The sequence below is a fragment of the Thermobia domestica genome, chromosome 12, assembly GCF_964235325.1.
Source record: "Thermobia domestica chromosome 12, izTheDome1.hap1.1, whole genome shotgun sequence".
Classification (NCBI taxonomy): domain Eukaryota; kingdom Metazoa; phylum Arthropoda; class Insecta; order Zygentoma; family Lepismatidae; genus Thermobia; species Thermobia domestica.
The window spans coordinates 196,559,587-196,581,646 of NC_137465.1; the positions used below are offsets into that span (position 1 = coordinate 196,559,587).

At 33.2% G+C, this 22,060-nt stretch overlaps 1 protein-coding gene across 1 annotated transcript in view; it reads right to left on the reverse strand.

Moving 5' to 3' along the window:
* Positions 1–611: 611 nt before the first annotated feature.
* Positions 612–22,060, reverse strand: part of LOC145666918 (beta-mannosidase-like) — a 130,525-nt gene continuing 109,076 nt past the window's right edge. Inside the window, exons 10-14 of the mRNA XM_081734517.1 lie at positions 18,259–18,533; positions 12,815–12,962; positions 9,283–9,494; positions 4,821–5,030; positions 612–973 (exon numbers count right to left, since the gene is read on the reverse strand). Of these exons, the coding sequence (XP_081590643.1) occupies positions 722–973; positions 4,821–5,030; positions 9,283–9,494; positions 12,815–12,962; positions 18,259–18,533 (1,097 nt within the window). The 3' untranslated portion in view covers positions 612–721. The remainder of the gene's footprint in view (positions 974–4,820; positions 5,031–9,282; positions 9,495–12,814; positions 12,963–18,258; positions 18,534–22,060) is intronic.

Sequence of the window (22,060 nt, forward strand, 5' to 3'; positions counted from 1 at the left end):
TATAATGCAAAAACATGTCCGTCTGTGTGTAACGCTAATTCCTGATACTAAATAGTGAAGCTAATTGATGTCGCTACATGCCCTATCTTTCTGCCTGCCTGATGTCAATAGATGTCGTTAGCGTGTAGCAATTTATAGCTTCAAACTTATTTTGACAATCTAATTGCGCAGTTTTAAACCTATTGTGACAAACTAATTGCTCAGCTTTAAACCTATTGTGACAGATTGCGCAGCTTCAAACCTATTGTGACAATCTAATTGCGCAGCTTTAAACCTATTGTGACAATCTAATTGCGCAGCTTTAAACGTATTGTGACAGATTGCGTAGCTTCAAACCTATTATAACAATCTAATTGCGCAGCTTTAAACCTATTGTGACAATCTAATTTAAACTTAAACTCTATTGGTTCAATTTAATTATTTGAAAATGGATGATGATGATACTGAACATGAACGTACATTGCTGTTTATTATTAGAACAATTAGAACTTTTAGTTATGCACGATTTTAATGAATAGTATATAGCGCGTTGAAAGCTTTGATGCAACAACTGGTACATAAAACGATAGGAATATGCCCAAAGAAAGAAAGAAAATGACTATACGTAAGAGTTATAATGTTAAAAAATTTTATTCATTAATATTAACTTTTTTTTTACATTTATTCATATTTTACAATACTAATGTCTTTTTTTGAAAATATAATAAATTTTGTATGGCAGTTATAGGACATTTTGTAGAAAGTTCAATGAGAGCGATCCAGAGAATTTATCAAGCGTTACATTTTGTTTGGAGTAAAATTTTATATTTAAATTAGGTCGAATCATATGAAAGCCATTATCACTAAAACGTCCACGAACTCCTTCTGCCTCCAACCATACGAACAAGGCTATCCGATCAGACAACAAGTAGATTTTGAAAACAGATGCGTAATGCGGATCTTCAGACAGAAACGGACCAGCGACGTGATAAATCTGCAAGAGAAGAAAATATAAAATAAACAATAAATAAATTTGGAGCAAATTAATTTGTACACATATCTGTTATAGTTACAGAACATTATTATATTTACTTCTGAACTTTTACAATGTTTAGTTATTTAGTTAGTGTGATTGAAATTGTCCAACTGATTTTCACTTTTAAAGGCTAAAGAAATGAAAACTACAATACCTAGTTAGTTAGAGTGGTCTCCGATTGCAGCCACACACTTTTTGCTATCGCTCAGTCAACGATATGGTTCCGATAAAAGAAGTCTTGAGTCTATGATGTAAAGAATTTTGCAACTGTGCGTTGCACCGCCCGGGCACCACGGAAGTTCATCTCTAGCAAGAAGTGAGTGAGATGGCGGAAGAGATAGTAATCTGTGCAAGAGATGTCAGGAAAATGTTGGGGGTGACGAAATTTTTTATCTTGCAACTCATGGAGAGTTTGTACCAACATGTGGTCATACAATATGAGAATACTATGCCTTTAGAACATTATTGAATGCTTGCTGATAAGTTTATTGCGCATTTCACAAAGCTATGCAGTGATGATAGTGCCTCGACGGAGAAAAATATGATAGTTTATCAACAGAATACTAGCAACATCTTCTGAAGATCCACAGTGGTTCTGGAAACCACCCTGGACATTGATCATGATTCAACCACTATCCTGACCATTTACAAATGTCGCAGCAAATCCGTTTTTCATCTATACAAGATTTGTGGCTGTCTCGTCTCGAAAATGTGCTGTAAAAGTGATGTCTCGACTCGAACGCAGATTGAAAGTGTCTGAGAACAAAATCCCAAGACGAATATTCGGACCCAAGAGAAACGGGAATAGTGAATAGTGGAAACTTCATAACGAGGAACTACATAATTTATATCGTTTATCAAACATTGTTAGAGCCATCAAATGTAGGAGGCTTAGGTGGACATGTCATGTAGCCAAAACGGAAGAAAGTAGGAAAGCTTTCAAAGTCTTGATTGGAAATCCAATCGGAAAATGACCATTCGGAAGACCTAGGTGAGATGGGAGGACAATATTAAAATAGATCTCGCAGAAATAGGAATAGAGTGTAGAAACTGGATCCAGTTAGGTAAGAATAGAAGTCGATGATGAGCTCTTGTGAACGCGGCATTGGGCCTCCGGGTTCCATAGGCCATAGAATGAGTGAGTTGGTTTAGTTAGTTAGTCTTTGCAAAACACTATCTATCATAAAAGGTATGATTTCGATTTCGGCTGGAGTCAATATTATAAAATCTTTATAAAATATGAAAAGTACTTTGTGATTTTTCTCAAGAGCATTATAATCAAGTTACGTGTAAACATTTCACTCTAATCCTCTGAATTGTTAGTAAGTACGCCATTGTAAGATTACAGAATAAATTATTCGTGTAAAAATTGTAACTTTAATTCTAAAATTTTTCCCATTTTTTTTTTTTTAATTGGCTTTCCTTTTAAAGATTTTGTTTGCCGTCCTTTCACACATGGGGCCATAGGCTACAACCTAACTTGCCTAATAACTGAAATGCCTTGATAAGTCTTGTGCTATATGTATATTGTCGGGATCCCCACCTTTCAGTGTGTATTACTTCTTTAAGCACATGTTATAATTGTAAAATACGTGCTATTGTTTATAAAGCAGACGATAGGGAAGAAAACAGGAAGACACGAAGCCAACGCGGTAGAATCTGAAGATGGGTGAAACATAGGGTGACCAGCTTATAGACTTGAAAAAAGAGGACGTTTGTCTAAAATAATATATACCTATAATAATTACCGTATACTGAAAATAGCTTTATTGTAGACAACTTTGGGCTTTGCCTATAATTGTTTTAAGTTGATGAGGTGTTTCTAGATTAATAAGCATACCGTGAAAGGGTTAGGAATTTATATATAATGTAGACAGACATTCTGAGAACTTTAAGAAATATTTATAAATTTTATATTCCTTTCTTAAATCTGGTATTATGAACAAAAATGATTGTTTGAACGGTAAGAATGCGTATAAAGCTTTATTTAAGTAGAAAGTACAGTATTCTACATAACTGTAATAAACTTAAAACGCTACACTTATTCACCAATAATGTATTTTCTCATACAAATTACTCATGTTTAATTGGATTTGCTTTCATGAACAGTATCATATTTCTGTACCATCTGTAAAATCTGTATCATATTTCTTTGATGCTCCTATATCCACTAATATTTGTTTTTTTTTTTTTTTTCAAAAGGAAATCATAAAATCCAGAACATGAATATTCCTTAAAATTATACTGCATACATGCAATACTTTTAATTGTTTCTATGGATAATCTACTCTTTTCCTTTGTCTAATAAGAGAAAATACTCTTCTAACTCTAGTATTATTACTACCAATGAGAAAAAATCAACAATTTTCAGTAACTCAAAGAAACATTCTTCATTTCTTGATTCAGAGAAGTATTCAACCTAAATATTGCTAGATTCTTGTTCACCATCTGCTAAATTACCTATGCTACGTTTTTCCTACATTACTAAATACGGTAGGTCAGCTGGCCTTGCACGTCAACAGGCAGAATAAATTTCTTAAACTTATTTTTATTTTTATAAGAAAAGATTGGAATTTTGTTATTATTGTGAAAAATCAGGTAAAAATATATTTCTTTCACATGTTAATTTGTATGGTTCATAAAGGAACCCGAAAAAAGAGGAAACTTGACCAGCGGCACAAATCTGTCTTCAACATTGGGGCAGACGGGTAAGACCATTCACTTTTATTTATTTATTTATTTTTTTAAGCAATGTTCAAAATATTTATGAAGTTGAAAAACAATGCTGTGGTGGATCAGCGGGGTAGAGTTGTCTTCAACATTGGGAGGCAGACAGATTCGAACTTTATTCTGGGGTAACATCAATTTCATCTCACTTTTCTTTGTGACAATCGTACACAAATCATCACATTTCTCCCCAAAAAGCACATTTCAAATTGGTCTATTGGGAGGGACAGTCCCTCCAGTTCCAAGATTTGACTGTTTTCTACAAAATCCCCCCGGACGCCTTCTTAGAGTCTGAAAAAGAGGACAAGTCCGGGTAAAAGAGGACGTCTGGTCACCCTAGTGAAACACTCAGAAAGCACCCATAAAACAAGACCAGAAGAGGACCAAATTATTAGCTGATCACTGATCACTTAATCTACAATACCCTCTCCTGAGGTCACGTTGGGCAAAGGAGTTTTCCTACCAACATGATCTCCGGTAGTTGCATTGAGCGAAAGTGATTCCTTATCACAACTTATCTCCGGGGGCTGCTTTGGGCGAAGGAGGATCCTTATAAACCGGCTCCTATAGTTGTGGAGATTCCTTTATAAAACTCTGGAAACTGCATTAGGCAAAAAGGTTACCCGTACATACCTAATTCCACCCTTCATCAACCGAACCCACTTTACGTGTGTTAAGGACTAATACTGAAATACTTATTTTATATCTTTATAAAGAAACTATATAATTATTCTATAGAGGATTATTTTTATAATAAATCTGGTGAAGGGCTAATTTTGGACTATTATTGGCTCTACCAAGAAACAGTACAATATAATCATCTGCAAGAGGCAGTTGCAAAATAAGTGTGAATTTAATATATTTTGTAGATATCAAACGCAATATTTTTCTAAGTTCTTCTATTAAATAAAGAAGCAGTCAATTGACTGCAAGTTCACTGAAATAAAGGATAGGCTTTCCTTAATTGTGATTAATTGTACAAGTTGGTTCTTTATTAAACACTACGTTAAATCAAATATCTACCGGCATATACGTATTATATTATAGGAAACAATGGAGAAAAGAACTTATATCTTACCTTTACTCTTGGAAAGGGTAAATAATCTTTAAGATCTGTGAAGAGTGTTGGGAAAAGAAAGTTGTCTGGACTAATACGAGAACCAGTTGGCGATCGAAGAGTGAAATGAAAGAAGCATTGTTTCCTAAAATCCGTCCCATTTCCGCAGCCTGCATTCTTCAGCAACGGTTCCATTTCTTCGACGTAAACACTTAATGCTGTGGCTGATTTCTGAAACAAAGTATATAAATTTAATTCAGATTTTTGAACTTTACGGGTGAGCTTTATATTAGACGTTAGATCACTATTTCTTTGGATTTGACCTAGTGTACTTTTCTGACATATAGAAACATGCTTTATTCAATGTCGTTGTATACTGTAAACTACGATCACTTTGAATTTAAGCAAGTTTTAAATTAATCAAACTCAGCATCTATATACAAGAGATATGTTGCTGTAAGGAAAATACACTACAGTAACGATATCAGAAATCAACTATTGGGGGAGTGGACAAGAAACTTACAAGGGGTTATCTCACTTTAAATTCTGATTCCTGGCAATTTCATGTCCTTTCAAGCTCTCAGTTCTCCCTTGCAGCCTGGCTCAAGGAAGATAAAAATAGAAATATAAACATCAATTTAAAAAAAAAAAAAAATCGTCAGGGGGAACCAGCAAGAATACATCTTGTCAATTGCTGCTTATTATACGTCAAATGGTAGGTAGCATAGCAGGCTCAAAATACGTGTTCTTTTGTTCAGATAGGAAAGGTTACCCACTCATATTAATGTATTTGTTGCTGTGAAAATAATGGACATACTTTTTTAATTATTATCTTCCATTTCTTGCTAACCAAACTTTATTTATGTTAACTTTCAAAACATGTCTTTCAGTTTCATTCTTGATTCCATATAAAATTTTCGAGTCTACAATACTGTGTTGTACAGTATTTCTTTTCAATGTTTTGAAAGATTTGAAACATTTACTGCTATTTTTATCAGTGAATAAGCAAATACATTTCCTGCAAATTTACGCTTTTTATATAAGGGCAAAATGCTAGGGAACTACAAATTTGTCTTTTCACAATTTTCAGTTCAAAATACTTCTGTAAATTAGTATATTTAAAATTATTCCATTGTCACGCAATGCCAGGTATGTTTTCTAATAGTGTAAAGATACTGTAAATACGAATTATTTTTTTTTAAAAAAAAAAACTCAAAATATATTCTGTACATATTCTAATTACGTAGTTATACGCGTATCGTACCGACTTGAAGGCTTCGGTGCAGTGGCGTAGGGAAGGGGGGGCCCAGAGGGGCCGGGCCCCCCCCAAAGTGGTCCGACAATGTACTTTGGTACTTTGATGTTTGTAATTTTTTATATATTTTTATGTTTATATACTTTTTTGTTTGTAATGTTTCTACATGTACCTATAACAGCACTTGCCCCCCCCCCCAAACACACATCCTGGCTACGCTACTGCTTCGGTGTGTTTATGGATACAGTCTCCTCTGAATGCTCTAGCAACGCCACTGCCACAGTACTATAATGGATTCATAATTTAGAAGAATATGCTTATTATCTAACAGTAAACTTTGCAATGTTCCCATACGAGATGCTCACAAACCGTGAGAACTTGAGTTAAAAAAAAAAAAAAATAGACAAAGGAACAAATATTTGAAATCGCAGTACTTGGAATCAATACCAAACATCATCTTTAAAAAGAGGCTCAGCAGTGTAGAAGACTATTGGGTAAGTTCGCTTAACGAACGAATCATAAATTCGCGTTTACTTTAACTTAATTCCAACTGGAAACTGGTCTAGTAGTGTTCGGAAAGTTACTTTTAAGAAGAAACGTTGTTTAGTTCACTTTCCTTGTCCGTAGAAGGAACGCGTTCCGCTCCTCATTTCACCTTTTAAAGGTATATTTCCTTCCTCATTTCCTAAAATGTACCCAGTTAGTTTCGCTACTATCCTCTAAGGTTCAACTCTCATTTTATTTTGTTTTATTATCTTTTTAAATAATATTATTTTTAGGGCAATGAGCAATACGTTTAATAATAATTTTGACCGTCACTTCACCTCACTTCATTTATATACTCGTAAAAATATAATTGAAAACATCAAAACATACGATAAATTTCGAGATTAGTGCAAATTTCGTAAACTTTAAAGAATTTAGGATTTAGATTTCTGGGCTTTCGGCATCTAAGGCCATTTAGCCCGTTACGTTTTGAGGGATGACGTCCCTCGGCGAGCACACTATCCTAAGAAAGGAAAGAAAGGAAGGATTGGGGAAGGAAGGAAGCGGCCTGCGACCTATAAGTTAGATACCATCCCGGCATTTGCCTGGTGATAATGAGGAAAAACACAGGAAAACCTCATTTAGGGTGACTGGCCTGAAAAAGATTTTTGATACTTTTTCGACCGAGTGCCCCCACCGGGAATCGAATCCGGGATCGCTCGCACCAAAGGCGAGAGCGTTAGCGACTACGCTACATGGGGTCATTCGTAAACTTTAAAGTCAATACTAATAAGTTATAAGCATATTTGATACTTAAATTGTGTCCCTTTAACATTGAATTATGGATTTCTTGCAATATTCATTTGATAGTTGCTACATTTACCAGAAAGTCCCCATATACTAAAATATATAAGTTGCTATATCTATATCTATTACACAAGTTACTACATCTACCAGAATATACACAATTCTTGCCGTACAAATTCGAGTCTTTTTGTACAATTACCAATCTTCTGATTTAGTGCCATGTGTTCGACTGTCTGCGTAATAATCTCATCATTTATAACAGAGCTAATATTAATAGTATCCGAACTTAATTATTTCGTACTTTTAAAAAGTGCATATTTTGTGTTTAAACAATGTACATTTTGTATGAATTATTTATTACAGAATAGTGAAAACATAATTTTACACAAACCAAATTGCCCTCTTGCTGACCTAATGACTAGGATGTGCGCTTTGGTACACGAGATCCCGGGTTCGTTTCCCGGTGGAATAGTCCTGAAATTTGAAAGCATCACGATTCACCCGTAAACTGAAGGTCCATGTCTAATATAGCCTCGATACTAAAGGGACGCTGAACTTCAATTCAACTATAAGAAATATTGCAACAAAAATACACTATAAACACTTTCGCTGAATATTTTACCAGAGAGGGAGAAATAAATATACAACAAATACTTTCACTAAATATTTTATCAGAGAGAAAGAAGTTAAAAAAATGAGAAACGAAAAGGAGATATGAAAAGCCCAGATGAATAGCGCCATCTTAGAATTCAGAGTCACGTGATAGTGTTGTTAAGCAAACAGTAGAGAGCAATTTTAGTGGTGGAAGATAGTGGGATAGTAAGATAGTTGGTTTGTAAGAATAGAGGAGACCGAAGGAATAATAAAAGATGAGAAAAATTTATATTCCAAAAAATGTGGGGACAAATTGATAAATAAAAATATAATAATGAAGAAATTAACAAAATATTAAATTGCTCTTTATTTTGTACCATTTAATATTTATTGCTTCTTAATATATACACATAAATAGGGCTAATATAAATAATCGTTCCGATTTTAAAGTTTAATAACTTACGTTTAATTGTTCATAATGCCATGCATGATGTGTTAAATGAAAGAAAAACTCAAAAGGTTTTAGTGGCTGGCAAAACTGATGATTATTTACGCATTCCGCCGCTAAGGCGACAGTAAATCAGATAGCAGGAAACGAAGACACAAGAATACTTTCTGCTCTCGAAGTTCATGCCAAAATGGTATGCAGTTAGTGTTCAACAAAGATTCAGGACGAAGCTCAGGTTAGATCCACCAAAGGGTACTCAATTTGAAAGTAGTACAGACATATTAAAGAAAGTGGGTGTTTATGCAAGAGGAAACCAACAGGCGGCCAGGAATTAATGAGGAAATAGCTGATTGTATGCGTGCGATTTTCGTCAGAAGCCCACAAAAATCAACGGTTCGCGCAAGCAAAGAATTGTATTTGAAGCAGCAGACAACAGTGTGGACCATTCTGCAAAATCATTTGAAATTTCACCCACACCGATTGAAAATGTTACAGGGGCTTAAACCTATTAACAAAGATAAGAGCATTGAATTCTGTGTTGCGATGAAAAACCTTATGGAAAGAGATGGTTTCATTGAGTCAATTGTCTTTAATAATAAGTCTACTTTCCACCTTTCGGGAAAAGTAAACAAAACCAAATGTGAGAATTTGGGCTTCCATATGATTATAAAGAACATATTCGTGATTCCCCCAAAGTAAACGTGCTTTGTGGAGTTATCCATAAGAAAGTGCATGACTTTATGTTTCTCGAGCAGAACACTACAAATGGACTTTCCTACCTTCATATGCTGCAGACATGGTTTGACTCGTAGCTGGAAGAGAGCAATGAAAACTTTACGAAACCAAGTTTATAAAATCATACATAAAATTCAGTTTATTATAATATTACTTACCAATGTGAATTTATAATCAAACGAAGCTAGAGGAACAAATCCATCCCAGCTAAATATGTTTGTTGTAAGTGTCACATTCGGAATATCAAACAATAAGTCAGAAATGGCATAAACATTTAGTTGATCTAATATTGTCTTGTATGGAGATACGATGATAGGAAAGAAGAAGCGTTTTGCATAATAATGAACCATCTTCCACCGGCCTCCAAACTCTAAAAATAATACAAAATATTCACGATTTAATATAGAAATAAATTATCGTTGCAATTACAAAACAAATAAATCAAATTTGCTTGTACAATCCGAACCAAAGAAAAAATATTACATTCTATAGGTATAATCAGTACTTATAAGTATGATATTTTGTTTTTTTCAATAACTAGACGTTATGTGTGGAATATATTGTAAAATGATAAAGAAACGAATGAGAATATAAAGTTTTATCTTTTTAACTACTACATACTTTTGAACAATTCTGTTTTCAACCTAACCAAATTATTTGTAATCCAGATTCTTAACGACTCGACGTAAATTCGTCAGTCAAAAAGGTAGGGAATTGAAAATAATTTCAGTCTCAGGAATGAGTTTGAAACTATTTCCTTTCTAATGCTCATTGTAGATAAGCATTGAACTCATGGATGTCATCACAGACATATAAAATGTAGAACAGTAATGATAGCAAAATTAGTAAAGCGGGAAATCTATCAGCGATATAGCAACTTTGAATGATTCAAACAATGAAACCAGCAAGCCATAATTGAATAACGAAGCACGTTAATTCCCATTCTTTAAGCTTTATATATTATGATATTAAAAATATGATGTAATTTCGAAAGAAGTTAAAATTTACATTTTAACGTATTACAATATTGTGACGAACAATTAATATTATTAATACCTCAGGGTATGAAATACTCCATGATATATTTCGCTGTGGCTTACATAACTTAAAGATAAACTTTTGAACAGGGGCAGGAACACTGATCAGCTTAGATTTTTTATGTCTGTGATCGAATTTATATATATTCTGTACAGCTTGGGATGAACCGAAAGGGAATGTGTGGGAGTGTAAGACCCCCACTCAAAATTAATTCGGTAATTTCGAGTTTCTGGGGGATTTCACATTAAAACCTTGGAAAATGGAATGGAAACATTTAATTTATGTTTAATCAAAATCAAGTTAATTTTAATCAAGAAGAATTAAAGTTATCGTTTCAGTACAGCCGTATAGAACTGTTATTTGCTAAATTTATTGCCAATTCAGCAAATACATATTATATTATATGACCTGTTTCTTTTGCTAATATACACTGTGAAATAGTTCGGCAAAACTAACATGTTTTCAGAATTTATTAGCAAAATTTAAGATTGTTTCTGTAATATTCAAACGGAGGACCATAAAACAAACTATATTTGTTAGTTATCAACGAATAAGAAACTTTCTTTTGCATTCGTCAAACATGTAGGATATATTTCTGACATAGAAATCAAAAATAAGGCTGCATAATCTCTATTGTAGAACCAATTTGACCAAAGAAATATTTCTTTTTAAAAATTCTCACTATTAAAAATTACATTTGGATTTCGGAAAATTGGGGTTTCTGAGGAATTTCACATTGAAACTTTGCAATACATTTTTATGTTTAATGAGAACTAAGTTATCATTAATCAAAGAACAATTAAAGTTAGCGTTTCGGTACAGCCATATAAAAGTGTTATTAGTCAAAATTATTGCCAATTCAGCAAATACATATTATATTTTATGCACTGTTTCATTCTTAATGTACACTCGGCAAATCCACATGTTTGTTGGGATTTATTAGGACCATTTAAGACTACTTCTGTAATATGAAAACAGGTCCATAAAATAAACCATATTCTATAGTTAAACCCAAATCAGAAAATTTCGTTTATATTTGTAAATTATCCAGGATATATTTCTAGTATAGCAATCAAAAACAAGACTGCGGAATTGCTAGAGCACGAGTCAATTTGGCAAATGGACGTTTTCTTCTTCACAATTAAAAATTACTATCTACAAGATAAGTAAACGCTGATTATTTTATGGCGTACAATATGTTCATCGTAGTATAAAAGTAATTAAAACATCAAGCCGTTCTGTTGCATCTGAGATGGAAATACTACAATTAATTAAGTGTGCAGACTTTCTAGATGTTGACCCTGAAATTGACTGCAATTGCTATCATTGTTGCGCCTAAACCTATGGATAAACAATGCTGAGTAGCAAATTCATCATACGCTGGAATTTATTATTATTATTATTCAAAAGAGTTTATTTTATCAAGAAAAATCTAAAGAAATGCATAGAAATGATCAAACCTCTTTTCTTAATTTTTATTACACCTATGAAGAGAATAAATATTAGTATTAGCCGTGTTGAAGGAGTAGTTTATGCGTAGCCAACAACTTTATAAGGTGTTCGGTATATAGACACAGGTTTGTCCAATCACAGCATGGGGCTGTGGTACAACCCACGTCGTCCAAGATGAGAGTGCCGACCTCGAGAATGAGTGGTTATTCTGGGAAGCGGGCTGGGAGGCGTAGTGGTTAAAGCATTGGCCCACTATGCCGGAGATTCCGGGTTCGAGTCTTGGTCCAGGCAGCCACTTTTTCGCTCTTTGTATATCTCTATATTAGTATACTTAAAATATTTTCTTTTCAGTGCCGGTAGCATTTCTTTTTCAAATATAAATCGATTGCTTATTTCGTTAAGAATTATCATGTAAACTAGTAGCTCTATTCAGAAATGAAAATAATAGTAATAATTGAAAAAAGTAGTATTATGAAAAGTGTGTTGCAAATATATATATGTACCGTGTCATGCGAAAACGAACTAAGCGCCACTTTCATACTTTTAAGAAAATTACGTTTAAAGGTTGATGTCCAGCATTAAGGTAGCCGTAATCTAAAGTGAAATTATGTTTCTTTTTTTGGAAAGGTGTTGGTTTTCCTCTCTTTTCGATTGTGCAAAACGTTCTAATGCTTATCAGGAACCAATCGTCGCATTTACGTGGATTTTCAAAATTTGGCGCTTAGTTCACTTTTGCATAACACGGTACATATATATAACAATTTGAAAACACATTCTACAATATAAAATCGTGTATTATTGAAGGAACAAGATACAGGACTATTGACGTAGCTTCAGGCAAGCGAAAAAAATACTTCAGAAAGGCTGAACTGAGAATCAAATCAGGGATTTCACTATTATAAGACACACTATCTATATTATATCTCATTATTTGGTAAATCATACTTACCTATTCGGGACATTAACCCACTACACCCCTCACCTTTTGAGCCTTCGGAACGCCCCTGTGTACAGGGATATTTGTACATCTGACAATGATGATAGGGCTTATGATTATATTCTGCGTGAATAATATACTCAAATTTCCATCAGCATATTGTTAATCATGTCATTGCGAAGTTAAGTTGTCGAATGACTAGAGTACTGCTGTTGGAAGACAGAGGAGAGAAAGATGATTTGAAAATAGGATGAAAGAAGTACCTAAAGAAGACCAACTTGGTGCAGGCCAAACATCGTTTAGCTGCCAATACAAAGCGCCCATTGTAAATCCTTCTCCGGTAGGTGATAGAGTATTGCGTCCTCTTCTATAGAACTCTGTCTGTGTCTTGTATATCATTGCTTGGTTTATCTGAAAACAAATAAATTTCAGTTAGTTTTCCTTTCTTTCATCCTAACAATGAAACGTTTCTATGAACTGAATTTGATAAGCAGCTTTGTATGAACTGAATTCGATAAGTTTCTCTATATTATTATTCCAAAAAGAAAGTGTATTGCAAGAACCCTTAAAAATTTTGAGTACACATTTTTTTAAAAATATTTTACAAAAATTTCTTAAAAATAAAATAAATAAATAAATAAAATGAAATAAAATAAAATTTTGCAATATAATTTTCTAACGTTTACAAGAAAAAATAAATTAGTATTTTTGAGAACAAGAAGATTATAGTAAAACAATAGGAAGAAATGCAGAGGTCTTATTAAACGCTTCCAGGGACATGGGTTTAGAAGTAAATGCAGAGAGAACTAAATACATGGAAATTCGAAGAAATCGTAATACTGCAAATTATGGACGCGTTAAAATAACAAATAATATTTGCAATAAAGTGGATACTTTCAAATATCTAGAATCAATACTAACAGGTCAAAACCATATTCACGAAGAAATTAAATGTCAACTAAAAGCAGGAATTCATGTTATTATTCAGTTCAAAATCTTTCGTCGTCGCGAATCTTGTCGAGAAATTTGAAGGTTTAAAAAATATAAAACGATAATCGTGGCTGTTGTCCTCTATGATAGCGAAACAAGACGCTTACTCTGAGGGAAGAACGCAGACTGGAATGAAATTCTGAGACGAATATTTGGACCCAAAAGAAAGGGGTCCGGAAACTTCATAACGGAATGGCGGAAACTTCATAACGAGGAGTTGCACAATTTATGCGGTTTACCAAGCATTGTTAGGTTATCAAATCTAGGAGTCTCGAATGAGTAGGTCATGTAGCCAGGATGGATGAAAGTAGGAAAACTTTTAAAATCTTAACTGGAAGTCCAATCGGAAACAACCATTAGGAAGAGCTAGGCGCAGATGGGAGGACAATATTAAGATGGATCTCGCAGAAATATGAACACAAAATAGAAACTGGATCCAGTTGGCTAAGAACAGAAATCAACAGAGAGCTTTTGTGAACGCGACATTGAACTTCCGGGTTCCATAGGCCATAGAGTTAGTTAGTTAGTTAGTATTTTTGAGTTTTGTTTTCCAGATAACACAATATTATTTTAGTATTTAGTTAAAAATAAGAAAATGCATAATATTGCAAATTTAATACAAAATATTTCACAGATACCAGGAAAAATGTTTTGTAAGAATTTTGTAAGAACTGTTTACAGATTTCCGTAATTTTCAAAATAAGATAAAATTAATTAATTCTTACAAAACATTTTTCCTGGTATCTGTGAAATATTTTGTATTAAATTTGCAATATTATGCATTTTCTTATTTTTAACTAAATACTAAAATAATATTGTGTTATCTGGAAAACAAAACTCAAAAATACTAACTAACTAACTAACTCTATGGCCTATGGAACCCGGAAGTTCAATGTCGCGTTCACAAAAGCTCTCTGTTGATTTCTGTTCTTAGCCAACTGGATCCAGTTTCTATTTTGTGTTCATATTTCTGCGAGATCCATCTTAATATTGTCCTCCCATCTGCGCCTAGCTCTTCCTAATGGTTGTTTCCGATTGGACTTCCAGTTAAGATTTTAAAAGTTTTCCTACTTTCATCCATCCTGGCTACATGACCTACTCATTCGAGACTCCTAGATTTGATAACCTAACAATGCTTGGTAAACCGCATAAATTGTGCAACTCCTCGTTATGAAGTTTCCGCCATTCCGTTATGAAGTTTCCGGACCCCTTTCTTTTGGGTCCAAATATTCGTCTCAGAATTTCATTCCAGTCTGCGTTCTTCCCTCAGAGTAAGCGTCTTGTTTCGCTATCATAGAGGACAACAGCCACGATTATCGTTTTATATTTTTTAAACCTTCAAATTTCTCGACAAGATTCGCGACGACGAAAGATTTTGAACTGAATAATAACTGAACAGTAAGCCAGGATCTCCGAACACATCAATACAAAATCTTCAGTGAAATGCAATTACTTTCAACCAAATGTTTTTACACTTCCAAAAATTCAATTAAAACATAAATTTAAAAACACCATATACAATAAATTATTACAGCTTGGAAACCTGCAGAAACATTCATAAGCGAGACAAATGTTTAGAAAACAAAGAATTATATAATTTTGAAACAGAGTTTTCTATGTTAAAATAGTAAACGTGTCCGAACTTTATTTTCCCGACAACACAATAATTGTTTTAAAGACATATTTTTTTCATGATAAGAACACTTGGTGAAACACAACATACAATATTAATATTTTAATATATCTTGTTCTGAAAATTGATTAGTTTTTCCTGAATCTTAGAAACAAATATGAAAACAGTAATATTGAATCTATCTTTCTATATTTATATATCTATATCTATCTATCTACCTATGTATATATATATATATATATATATATATATATATATATATATATATATATATATATATATATATATATACCCCCACAATATATATACACCCCCCCTTTCGATACCCCCACAATATTCACCACTGTTGCCACTGAAGCTCCAACCAGATGGGCACCAACGATCATGCCTCTTTGGAAGTCTGTCAGGTCGCCCATTTTACCACACCACTTTCACACCACGACACTCACAGGTGAACTGCTTACTGTTGACGGAAGAGGAAGGTCAACATGACACATTGAAGAAAGAAAAAAAAACCGATCACGCAATACGTGTTGTACAGTGGAAAGCCAAACTTACGTGTCCTGTATGAAGTGTTTTTAGATTTTTTGTCTACCTCTGTATATATATGGATATATAGATATATAGATAGATATAGATATAAATGGATAGATATAATAAATAATCTGAACAAGTTAACTTTAAAACTTGAACATAAAGGCATTACATTTCAGAAATTACTACAAACAGGGGCGCTTCACAAAAATATTATAGGAGGCAAATATTCATATAAACCCCAAATTGGACGATAGAAGAGATATTTATCTAGATAACATAAATATTTCAGCACACTTATATGGTATTCTACGCTACTCCCGTGATGTGAAGTGACACGTGATGAAATTCACAGACTCCTAATCTGTCATTGACGAGTCTGGATTTTGAGTTTTTAGCAACCTTTCAGTAGCGAGGTTTCATGCGACGAGAACCTAGAGTTTAACGTGGGATCCAAAACACACAAGCTTCCGCCGGAAATCGAACTCAGGTCTCCCATGCCAATGGCGCGTACACTAACCACATAGTAATGAGGGAACTCAACTAGTTAAATTCAATAAATACCATTGTATTCTATTCAACTGACAAGCAATGTCACTTCATACATAGTAATTACATATACTTCTGCAGATGATTAACAGTGGAAGGGGACATTTAACAAACTCACACTGTTACTAGTTAATTATCATTGTTTTCTAAAGCGGTAAATGATGCATGCAAGATATAAAGATTATAAAATGAAGAGATTTTATCTTTATCCCAATTACAAGACTGAGATTATGTGGATGCGAGGAAGCCGCAATGGCTCAGTAGAAGAGCGCTAATCTCTGGTGCGTAGGAACCCTAGTTCGATCCCAGCTCGTGCCAAATAAGCTTTGTGTTGGACAAACACCGCGTGCATCCGTTTTCTCTGTTTCCTCCGTTTCCTCTTACTTTCTACCTCTCTTAGCCTCGAAGCGTAATTCTGGAATGTTAAACTTTAAGAAAAAGATAACTTGAGAATAGAAATACTATATCTGCAATACATGGATATCCTAATTTCTTTTAAAGATTCAAATTTAAATTTTGTTTCAAAATTCGTGAACAGAAATACTTGCTTGTCTCCCTTCTCAACTACGTCAATGACAATAGCGCATATTTATTACATGAACGCCTGCACGATTGAGGTACTATTTTCTTCTTATATGAAAAACTACAAAAGGAGGTAAATATCCAAAATAAAATGCTGTTCCATTGAAAGCAAGTAGAAAATGTTTCACCCAATGATTTCAAATACATTATGGTGATTATTATCAAAGAAGAAAATCGTCCCATATATATGAATGGTTAGTGTTTATACCTTTGCTGCGTATGTTCCCTAGTTAAGATAATAATGAATTTTTATCTTATCATTGATACGTCATATTATCCTATCCATAACTTATATGGTCTAATTTACTTTCTTGTTCTTTTACTCGTGGCAACGACAGCAGCAATTTATCATCGAAATGATTGAGTAACCTTTTCCCTAAGTGTCTTCAACGAAATTAAAAGTATAATATTTTAAGGGTAATTATACAGAAAAATGGACAATGGGTTAGCGGGGATTCGAACCATAAGCTCTCATTTTCTGGAGGGTTGAGTAAAGCAGCTATCTACGAACCAAGAGACCGGGGTTTAAATCTTCTGCCAGTCTAGCATCCAGTGTATTTACATCGTTCTATTGTCAGATAATCTTTCAAATTATTAATCAACCCATTTTCTTCTTTTCCAACAATGGAAAATAGAAACGTGTAACATTTGATCGGATATTCCAAGGTTTCCTACGAATATATATGTTAATCACATCTCAGCCGGTTTTATATATATATATATATATATATTTTTTAAATGAAGAATCAAGGACAAACAGAATTACAGAAATACCGAATGCACAGAATTTGTCGCAAGTTGAGGTTTTATAACCACTTAAATTGGGAACTACAAATCTTAATCTTATTGTAACAACAAAATCAGTGATATCAAATATCTCTACAAACTCGCACATGGTTCAGAACCGAAACGTTACTCTCAGAATTGTATTTCCGAAATCCATTCAGACAAACTCGTAACACACATCTTTTTCATTTAGTACGACCTAGACTGTCAATAGTTCAACGGTCTCTATTCTACAGGCTTCCTAAGTTATACAATGAAATATCCCATACACCTGTAGATTTATTTATAATTCTGAAACTGCATATAACTCTGCACTATGACGTCATTTTAATGGATAAATTCTAGTCACTTATTGTCAACCTTTCTTGTTATTGCTTGATGTTGTTATTTATTTATTTATTTATTATTATTATTATTATTATTATTATTATTATTATTATTATTATTATTATTATTATTATTATTATTATTATTATTATTATTATTATTATTATCTTATGTTATCATCTCTTAGATTTGTTAGATATGCCAGTGTAAAGTGGTGTTTTGTTGTATCTGGAATTATGTTTGTAAATAAATAAATAAATAAATAAATAAAATTAAACTCGAGCCAATGAAAATCAGTATTCTCACCTGAGAAAGATATATGAGATTGGAATACTGTTCGGGTTCACTGATGGAAGAAACTGCAAAATTTTTCCGAATTTGTTCAAGAAGATACATGTTTCCACCCATTAGATGTTGCCTATGTCCGCTCCATTCACTGTTGATATCTCTGTCACCTGGGCTTGTAACATTTGATATAATCTCGTATGACGGTAACGATTGAAAGCCATATTCTGAAGAAAACCTCGCTCTGGGATACAAGTTTGGGTCCCAACCATTTAGAAAATAATTGTAGTAATGAACTATAAAAGAATAAAGAAATTATAAATTAGTAAGTTACTTTAAACTGCGAGAAAATAGAAAAACACTTACGTTTCAGGTTTCTTTTCACTGCACAGTTTCTTTTCTTCCAAATATTTGAAAGATCAGTAGATAAGAAAAAACAGCAATCCTTCTAAATGCAGTAAAAAGAAAAGCTTAGAACATTTCACTCAAATTTACAAAAGACAAAGATAGAAAGGCTTACGAAAGAGTATCACGCATTATTTCAAGGCAAAAAGGAATATTAAAGAAAATGAAGATAAAACTTCCCACTATGCAAGCTATTCACTTTGGAAACCTTTTTTTTACCTTTACCTTTATTCGCTTGATGAAGTCGAATATGATTGAGCGAAATGTTTTTGGATCAAAAAAAAAAAAAAACAATATATTTCTACAAAAATTTTCTTGTGGGCCTTATATCTGGAGAACTATATATAGTGTAGCCAAACTCAAACTATCACTTAACTCAGTATGATGTGCTTATTCCGCAGAAAATACGAAAACTCGGTTTAGGTTTCGTTCAAAAATTTTGTGGCCCCTGATCCAATTGGCCCAAAAGATCCAATATATTTCAACAAAAATTTTCTTTTAGGTCTTATATCTTATTACTGTATGTGGTTCGTGTCCTGCAGTTCGCTAGGAGGGCTTAGGCATTATAACAGTCCGGGATTCGATCCTCTATGTTTCGAACGTCTCCTTTAGACTTCAATAGCAGTTTGGGCTTTCTACCAAAGCCGACCATATAACCGCTGGACAACACGGTTCAAAGTTCGTGTCAGAACATTATGGGAAACTGACATAAAAACTTATTTTAATTGTATCTCCAATACCAATACAATTTAATAATGCAAGAATTATTACGTTCTATAGGCATTAGTTATTTATACTGAAAAGAAAAGTAAAATAGGTTATCTTAAACTCCAACATACAAATTTAAATCATGGTGATAATTTAGATAAATTATGATGAAAGGATACGTGTAATTATATTTTCTTGATTTTAGTCAATAACACTGAAACTTTACTAATACAAAATAAATTACACTTTGGCACTTTGATTTGAATAATTGAATATGATAATGCAATTTTTCACTTGGCCCAATTATTCTTATTACACTCGCGGAAGACGCGGTAGTCGTGAGCCACCGATTGAAATTTACTACATCGTACGTTTTTTATTATTTCGCACTTTCACTTTTCACTCACTTTGATGCTGAAGAAAAATAATCTTTGGCGGTCCCAGGGAGGTGTCCTTAAGATTGGGGGGATGAATTCCCTTACTTTCCATTTTATCTTCTTTCGGGTGGACTTGAAGTTTTTCCATTGCGCAGTTAGCAACTTTGGATTTAACTTTTGAGAGTTGTCCGAAGGCTTTGGACTGCGTTGCTTTACATTTTCTTTTATTTAGAATAATGTGTTGCACTAACGATATTTTACGTTGCACTGAACTTTGCAAGCATATGTAAACAGCATTTTATTTTTATTTTTGATTGTGCTTTTTGTAAATTCACATAATTTTTGGATACTGCGAGGTTATAAGCTGTTATCGCACCAGAAACAATCGTCAGACTGACTTGGCTTTTCTCCCCGCCTCTCCGTGCTACTACCAAGCAGAGAGGCTCGCAATGCAACCTGTTGATGTCAGAGCTAAAAATAACTATGACAACCATAGGCAGGAATTTTTGTAGATGAAGTTTGCTCCCTGTGCCGAATTTTAGCACCTTATTTGGAGATACGAGAAAATAGTAGGAAATATTGTGACAACAACAAGCAAACAAATTATATATAATGAAATACATGTTTTTTTTTTCTTATTAACAGGGAATGCCGGGCATACCGGCGTTCCCTTACGCTACGCCGCTGTTTATCATTACTGTATAACATTATGTCATTATCGCAATATTCTGTCATTGCCATTACAGTGATGTCATTTCCAGAACAGACCAATAATCTGTAGTTAATACGTAAAGTAAACAGATATCAACTACAGCAACGTTCTAAATGTATGCTATTAGATCATATTTTTGGTATTACCCAATAATTATATTAAATTGTTACTTAATTGTATAATGCAGGGATGCAAATAAGCAACACCATTTTACTAGCCCAAGAAAAAAGCTAGTAGCCCACATCTCACAATAGAAATCATTTGCTTACATTCGGTATGATATTAAGTACTCGCCCGCAGCGATGAACCACTCGTTCCGGACGAGTGGTTATTTACATCCCTGGTATAATATATAGATATTTTGGTTTTACTTTTATGTTCGAGTACCGTACTTGTACAGTTATCAGTATTAAATTAGTACTTTTAGCTTGCTTTTCACTAAAATTGCTTATATTATTTTTCGATATATTACGACAGATCTAACAAGCACGAGAAATGAAAGAAAATTGGAATACACCAATTATTGTGAAGGTATATGTAAACGTGACGGTAATAACAAAAATTTGCAACTGCTTGTGAAAAATGAATAATTTCTCTTAAATACGTTGTGTTCCAGCACTGTTCTATACTAACAGGTATCGTAAAACTATGTACTACTCTCTGATGTATGTTTCCTTGAAGAAATTAAAAAAAAAAAAAAAAAAAATTGAAGACATGACATGTCATTGTTTTCCCCTAATCTAATATCGGGTCTTGTCTATCTCTATTAATCTTACTTAGGTTAGTGTAAAGGGACAAGTTTTGCCGATAGATGTCACTGCAGTCTTCGTATCTCTCCCATGTATTTTTTACCATTCACAAAAATTTACAATTTCTCTTACAAAGTTCAACCTAGAGACTTCAGTTTTTAAAGAGAAGGAACTTCATAATCTATTAAAGGGAACAATGCGTGTCGATTTTTTATTTAGAATTTTCTTCATTGTTGAAACAGTTTCATTGTTAAAAGTTTGGATATCTTTTTCAACAATCAAGCCATTTCAACAATGAAGAAAATTCTAAATAAAAAATCGGCACGGATTATTGCCTTCGGTGGATTATGAAGTTCCTTTTCTAAAAATTTGAAGTCTGTAGGTTGAAATTTGTAAGAGAAATATTGAATTTTCCTAAAAAGTAAAAAATACATGGGAGAGATACGAAGACTGTAGTGCCATCTATAGGCAAAACTTGTCCCTTTAAACCAACCTTAATCTCTAAATGCCTGACAAAATGTCGGATAGATCACTTACAAAAATTTTCGTTATTTTCAATCTTATCAATGTTACAACGTTCTTAATTATTTCATGACAATTCTTTTCATTGATACATAATATATTCGAAATTTATATACAAACTTCTCCTCAATTTAACTAATTTCCTTTGTATGTTTGATTTCTTATTCAGTTCCTCTCAAGTGATTGAATTTTTTTTATATATTTTTTCCTTATATCTCCTTGCATTCAAATAATTATACGAGGGGTAATGAAAAAGTTTCCGGAATGTTGTAGTTTTGGCATTCGTGATGCAATCACCTTGAATCTTGTACAGTACATTCTTTAGGTTCCCTAATTATGAATATGACAAG